The 7,549-nt window shown below is 35.3% G+C and overlaps 1 protein-coding gene across 1 annotated transcript; it reads left to right on the forward strand.

The window, feature by feature from the left end:
• The first annotated feature begins 2,012 nt into the window (after window positions 1–2,012).
• On the forward strand, window positions 2,013–3,540 carry LOC127805856 (protein MIZU-KUSSEI 1). Its single transcript, XM_052342665.1, has 2 exons — window positions 2,013–2,575; window positions 2,676–3,540. The coding sequence occupies exons 1-2, from the start codon at window positions 2,391–2,393 to the stop codon at window positions 3,298–3,300; spliced, it is 810 nt and encodes a 269-aa protein (XP_052198625.1). The 5' UTR covers window positions 2,013–2,390; the 3' UTR covers window positions 3,301–3,540.
• Window positions 3,541–7,549: the final 4,009 nt, after the last annotated feature.

Here is a 7,549-nt window from a genome sequence, read left to right on the forward strand (position 1 = left end):
GGCCATTAATGGCCAAAATGATCGGTGGTATGGCTTTCCCGACCACGTGGGGTTTCGATTTGACGTTCGTGGCAGGGTTTTTAGCTATAAATAGCCGAGTTCGCACAAGCCCGCTCATCCAAAAATCCAAAGCTTAGATCGAGTGTTTGGGTGGGTATTTGAGAGATTTGTGAGCAGGCTCGTGGTCTTTGAGTCGTAGGCATCGTTTCTGGTCATTTTGGTGGCCAACGGAGCAGTGGAGAAGGAGGAACCAAGCGTCGTCGGAAAATCGCGACTTCACCGGAGCCGAGCCTTCAATCGCAATCCCTATTTTATCTCAGAACAAGCATTGGATTGAACAGGGGCCCAATCTTTGGGACCCTTGTTGGATTTGATTGTAGGTCTAATTTTTTTTTTTATATTTCATTTCAATTTAGTAATAGTCTCTCAGTCTTCTAATCTCTAAGAGATTGTAATTATTTTACGACTTACCATATGATACCATATTAAATTCATAAATTATTTTAAAATTTTGAATTTTTTGAATTTTTTAATAAATTTTTATCCACCACACATAAATAATATTTTTACTTCAACTTAACATGATTAGGTGAGTTTGGGGAAATATGGTGAGGCAGGAAATCATGCCCAAACAAGATGGTGGGTAATGGTGGGCTCAGACACAGCTAGATTTGTGGGGCATTGCTACCATTCCATAAAGACTTTGAAAGTGGTTCCACCTTCAGAGAGCCAGACACATTGATGAATAAATCTTTAAATATGTTATTTTATATTGAGTTTGTTAATGAATGTCTCTTAAGTATATTTAATGTATATATTATTTTTTATTAATTAATAATAAATATATCTTATTTTAAAATATTTATTAATTAATACAAGTATTCAAATGCTACAAATAAAGTGCACTAAGCAGAATACTTTTATATTATTTTAATAACACAATTTTTTTAAAGTAAGTGAGATTTCTTTTATTTTATTTTATGGGTAATACTAATTTTTGTTCTAAGAGTTATTTTTGTCATCTAAATTATCTGATTAGTTAATTTACCAAACATTTATTATTAACCAACCAATCAAATTGTTTGGTAAATTATAAAAAATAAAATACATTTATTATACTTTATTTAAAAATAACATGCACTTATTACATTTTAACTACTTCGCTATCATTATTCTTTTATATATATATATACACGTAAAATATATTAATCACCATTGAGTTTTGAAATAATTATAGAACTGGTCCTATGCGATCCCATCTTGATTCTAGTCGATCTAGAATTATGATATCGATTTAAATAGAACGAACACCCTTACACCTAATTATGTATTGCTTCTAAAAAAAATTATGTACTAAAATCTCTTTTATAATATCATAAACCATCCTATAATTAAAGTCATAAACCATACAATTAATATCACGATCAAACTACAAAGAATGAATAAAAATCATAGCCAAAAATTTAAGTTATTGATTTTAAATATAATTATTTACTAAAAAAAAAGTAAAGTGAGATGTCAAAGAGTATACGTCACACTCTGTTCATATCAACAAATAAGAATTAAATTGATTGATAAATGTAAATACAGGAATGTAATTAAAATAATGAAAACTTCGAATGACAAAAAAAATATATATATATATATAAAAGTATAGTAAAAAAATATAGATTTGATCAAAAAATTAAGAAACAATAATTACAATATCTTAAATTGTTCTAAGATATTAAACAATAAAAAAAATACCACTTTTTAACTTATTGACAATAAGAGTGAGACACAAGACAGATCATAATTACGTTATATTTTAAGTTTATAAGAACACGTATAATTTAGATTTTTTTAATATATGTAATTATATTAAGCATGAGTAATGCACTTTATCTCGTATTTGACAAGTATTTTAAATATTTTATTTATAAACATTTTTAATACAAAAACTGGGCATTGACAAATGCCTACAAAATCAGGCGCCCATTGTCAGGATGTGTAGCTAAAATTGTTGCAAGTGTGATAACATTTGGACTGGGGAGTAGCTTTTTTCCAAATCCCAAGCCCCAGCCTCAGCCTCAGCCCCTGCCCCAACTTTGCTTTTTCTGGGCCACCGTCTGAACAGACATGCAAGACACGGCCTTTGTCCCCCCAGCCTCAGATTCCACCATCTAGCCTCTCTCTCATCATCTTCTTCTTCTTCTTTTTCTTCTCTCTTTTTGCAGAACACAACGCCTCCTTCAGTCGCCATTGCCCTGACATAAAGCGCTACAAACCAAACCAACCCAACAACAGCAAACCCCCCCCAAATCTTATTTGTCTTCATATTCCCGTCTCTCTCTTTTTGTTTCCCACGCCCATCTTCCCAGTTCTTGTCCCTTCTCCTTGTTCGTTCCCAGATGAAGGCAATCACAGCCAAAACCCCCCACGACTCTTCCTTCTCCTTCTCCAGACGATACTTCCACTGGAAAAGAAAAATCGAAGATGGCCAAGGCCGAGAAGAAGAGGAAAAAGAAGAGGAAGAAGAAGAAGAAGAAACTTCAGACTTAAAAATGGCTGCCGCTTCGCTCAAGGCCGATGTTAGGTAACTCTTGGAACTTTAACAGAAGTTACTTTGAGGATTTAGATATTTAGGTGGAATGACGCTAAATTTTTGTGTTTATTTTCTTTTGATTTCTGTGTAGGTCTGAATGCGGTCCGATCGTAACGAGTGGTATCAGAACCAGGAAACAGCAGCTCGGAAAGTTCAGATCTGCGGCTCTGGCTCTGTTTCGGAGGAGGCCGAAACCTGGGCTCGGCAGCCGAGTAGTGGGGACCCTGTTTGGCTACAGGCGCGGCCACGTCCATTTCGCGTTCCAGGAAGAACCCAGCTCCAACCCGGCCTTTCTCGTCGAGCTTTCCTCGCCGACGAGCTCGCTGGTGCGGGAGATGGCGTCGGGGCTGGTCCGAATCGCCCTCGAATGCGACAAGAAAACGGAGAGTTCGAATTCCAAGAAGGGGGTGAAGCTGCTGGAGGAGGCCGTTTGGAGGGCGTACTGTAACGGTAAGAAATGCGGGTTTGCGGCGAGGAGAGAGTGCGGCCCCGCGGAGTGGAAGGTGTTGAGGGCAGTGGGGCCGGTTTCGATGGGCGCCGGCGTGGTTCCCCCGTCTGCGGACGGCGGCGGAGGAGGAGGAGGAGAAGGGGAGGTGATGTACATGAGGGCAAAGTTTGAGAGAGTGGTGGGGAACAGAGACTCGGAAGCTTTCTACATGATGAACCCAGACGGCCATGGCGGCCCTGAACTTAGCATTTACTTGCTCAGGGTTTAGAAATAAGGGAATTGGAACCACCCCATCTTTCCTCGCCTTCAATCAAATGTCGATGATGCTTAGCTTTAGTTCTCGACCAATCCGATAATGGCGGATTGGTTCTCTCTTTTCATCTTTTGGGTTTAATTTCTGTTTTTGGAGATGGGATTGGGGAAATGTAGTGGGTTGTTTTAGCTCTTGTGCTGTACTTTGAAGGGAAATGCATAGTTCTTGTATATTTCAAATCTTAATTTATGCCCACCCAAACTAGCTTACTAGCTTAGCTTAGTGGTAGATAATGTGAATATGAGATCCCGTGATCAAGTGTCATGTCTCTCACACCTTCCCTTAATCTCACAACATAGCTATTGGTCGCATCATATCCTCATCTCATACGTGAAGTGCCTCGGATAACACACACATCGTATCTCTTGACTTGATCATAGTGTTGGGAACGGGGCGAGGCGGGCCTGTCTCTCCCCCCGCGCCCGACCCCAAACCTTGCCCAATCCTTAAGTTATTTCTATATAAATATGTAAAATACTGAATTCCCCCATTACTGAAGAAGAGGAAGAGGAAAGAAAGGGAATTAAATTTGAAGGAAAAAAGAAAAAGAGAAATAGAAATGATGAGAGAAGATTGTGTCGTGGCACGAGGGTGATGGAATGATGCAGCAACAATTGATGGTGCAGCCAAACAAACAGGCAATCATTTATCTCACATCGTGGAGACACACGGGTGCGGGGGCCTCTCCTTTCGTGCATCCTTCTATCCCAAGCTTTTTTCCTTTTTACAATCTCCAACTCATCGCCTAATTATACCATCAAATTTGGAGACAAGATTTAATCCCAACACTTTTTTAATTAAAGGATATTACTATAAGATTCAGAATACTTTAATGTTAAGAGTTGAGTCGCAAGATAAAAAGAGAACTCAAAAGGAGTTTGTCAGCTTATTAGTCTTTTAATTGCGGGTCTAAACTTCAAGTAAGATTCATAATTGCCTCCACAAGCATACCTTAACGGTTGGGATCGTATACGTGTTGATTTCAAAGAGTTCTGAATTTAATTGCTATGTAGCCAATGCAGGTCCCGTGTTCAAATTCTGCACAAAAATCTTGAGACTGAACTGTAAGAGTCCCTAAGATGAGAAATTTTATCTCCTGGTCCTAAAGTAAAATTCATAATTGATCATTGTAATCTATCTAATAGATTTTATCTTAATTGATCACGTGATTCTGTCTAGATTACTTACTAGTGGATCACTTATATAAAAATATAGTATTTAATGATAAGGTATATTATTTATTACACTTGTGTTAAATATATTATTATTTTATTATGATATGATGGGAAATACTTTTAAGGACAGATTATTCTAAAGTCATAATGTTAAAAGAGGATAATAAATAGGCCATCTATTTCACCAACGCATCATCTCTGTCTGTTCCCTTTTTATCATTCCTTTTGATTTTATGCATAACTTTGAGATTGATTTAGTGTAAAATAAGATTATGAAATTCACAAAACTCCTTTAACCATTATATTGGGATACTTAATTTTTTTATATTTTTATTCTAGATCGAGAATTCTTTTTAATTAAAAAAAATTAAATTTGCTAGTTAAAAAAAATAACTACGATACCCTAATTAATTTTAAATAATTACAAATAATTCTATTTTTATAAATTAATTAAAAATAAAATATCATATTTTGCTTTATTAAGCGGAGGAAAGTGACACCAGATGATGACTCAAGAGGGAAAAAGAAAAGAAAAAAAGTTAAATATAAGTACTAAGTTAAAAAGAAAAAAAGAAAATTCTACCTTTGAAGATTAGAGATACAATCAAAAACTACATTTACGAGAAAAAAATAATGCAATTCAAAGAATTATGTGTTTAAAAATTTAGTTAAAAATTAATTTTATCCAAATTTATTATAATTTTATTTAAAATTAATAATAAATTTATTTATTATTGGTGTCGCTCAAATACAACAATAAATTTATTAATCGGAAAAGACGTCGTCAAGCTTGTTAAACCCTATAAAAAAAAGAATGATCAAAAGGCGCAAGAAAATCTCTGTGCAAATAGTTCGATACTTAAGTAAAATACTAAAGATATAAATACCGTATTTAAATCAGTATCATAAACATACTCTTTTTGGATTTGGGGGCTTATTTATTTATAAAGGAGCATGGAATTTTTCGATATTTACTAGAATTAGGATTTTTACGGATAATACTTATGCTAGCATTTTAAGATCCATTCAAATTAAAATTTTTGTAGATAATGTCTATTCTTTTAACAGAACTATGGAGAGATTTTTTGATATCGAAGTTAATCTAGTTTACATTTTGTGTGGGACCTCCTAAATTAAGAGAAAATTTACATGACAACTTATAATCTATTGGAGAACAAAAATAATCCCTTGGTTTAAGTCTTCGGGAAACCAAGGCCTTCGGCTACCAAATTGTTTATGGGAGACCTTTTGATCGCCAAATGATCGCAAGGCCTCTCGACTCACGGTCTTTGGGAGACTGGCAAGTTCAATCTTTGGGAGACACGATCTCTTGGAGTCTTTTGTTTTTTGGTCTTTGGGGATCATGTTCTCTTGTATTGTTTTTCGAAGTCTTTTGTTTTTTAGTCTTTGGGAGACCTAGTGTTTCCAGGAATCTTTTGTTTTTCGATCTTCGGGGGACCATGTTCTCTTGAAATGTCTCCCACAATCTTTTATTTTCTAGTTTTTGGGAGCCTGTGTTCTCTTGGAGATCTAGTGTTTTTAGTTTTTATTTTTTAACTCAAAAATTATTTTGAGTTTTGAATTTTTTTAATAGACTTTTGCATATAAGACACCAATTACTATAAATGATTGTAAATTTTAAATAAAATTATATACACCATGTTGATTTATAACATTTATTTATGAATATTGTATTTTCGAATCTCAAAATAGCAACCGATGGTTTGCTGACGTCAGTTTTACACGTGCAAAGGTGAAACTGTTTTATTTATTTATTTACATTAATTAAATATATTGGGGTGGTGTACTCGAAAGATATCTGAAAAGTCCACAGGCCTCCTTAGAAAACATATTCAAAAGAGGAGTGACCAAACATGCCTGTATTGGAAATAGCAGTTTTAGCTTTGGGCAGCGCGTCGTGTACATACTCCACGACTATTTAATATTTATAGAAAGAAGAAAAGATATTTTTATAATTTAAAAATATCTTAAAAGTTCTTTATCATTTATAATTTCGCTCATATACCCTTTTGTTATTGACGAAGTTAATTAAATTAAATATTTTTTGAGACACAGATCTAGTAATTGAATCACGATAAGTTAGGATTCACATTAATAGATCATAAGTTTGATTCTTTATCTTGCATAATGAGACAAAATTTTCATTTACAATTTACTTCATCTGTCGAAATAGATGGCACAAACAATAAGGGATCGCATAAAAATGATAATCTCAAGTTAATTAAATTAAATAAATAAATAAAATTTAATTTAACCAAAATAAAATACTAAAAAACAATCGAGTAACCATATCTTTCATCTAGTCCTTCATGCATTTTGATGTGGCACCAACCGAAATTACTAGAATACCCCTACGCGCTAATAGTCTCACCTGCCACCTGGATCACTTGAGAGACCGACACGTGGCAAGTCAACACCCCGGAGCGGAGCCCGAGAAATTCGGGCCGAACTGCAAGACCGTTCCAACTTGACCGGGATTCTCGGGAGTCGTGCCCACTCATCTCGGGTACCCTAAAACGGGTTTGCCTATAAAAGACAAGGACTCTCGTCAGGTACATTCAAGCTCTACAGCTCTCTCATTTACTACTACTCGCATTTACTCTACTGATTTGAGCGTCGGAGTCCATCCTGGGGGATCCAAGCCCCGGCCCTCCATTGTCTTACAGGTTCTACACCCGAGGTCCGACATCCCCAAGTCTGAGGTTCCATTCCCGAGGTCCAGTCGCAGAAGTGACACGTGGTGGTCAGTCCCAAAAACCATTATCACATTTCATCTAACTTTTTAGATTTAATAATGAGAGTATGTGTTACACACAATGAAAAAAAGATGAAAAAAAAACTACCACTAACATGCTATAACCATTGCCTATCACCCATCATCGATGTGTTGTGATGGGTTCCAAAAACTTATTTGGCTGAGAAATTACATAGAATTTATCATCTAAATGGGTTTTTAATCTATTATTGGAACTTATCGTAAGAGAATTGGTTTTATCTTAGTTTTTTTA

This window comes from Diospyros lotus, chromosome 7, assembly GCF_014633365.1.
Source record: "Diospyros lotus cultivar Yz01 chromosome 7, ASM1463336v1, whole genome shotgun sequence".
Taxonomy (NCBI): Eukaryota; Viridiplantae; Streptophyta; class Magnoliopsida; order Ericales; family Ebenaceae; genus Diospyros; species Diospyros lotus.

What these genes read in the sequence shown, in the direction of transcription:
- LOC127805856 (XM_052342665.1), top strand. Translation starts at nt 2,391, where the DNA reads ATGAAGGCAATCACAGCCAAAACCCCCCACGACTCTTCCTTCTCCTTC. An exon ending in TCGCTCAAGGCCGATGTTAG is followed by an intron (nt 2,576 to 2,675) that starts GTAACTCTTGGA and finishes ATTTCTGTGTAG; the next exon opens with GTCTGAATGCGGTCCGATCG.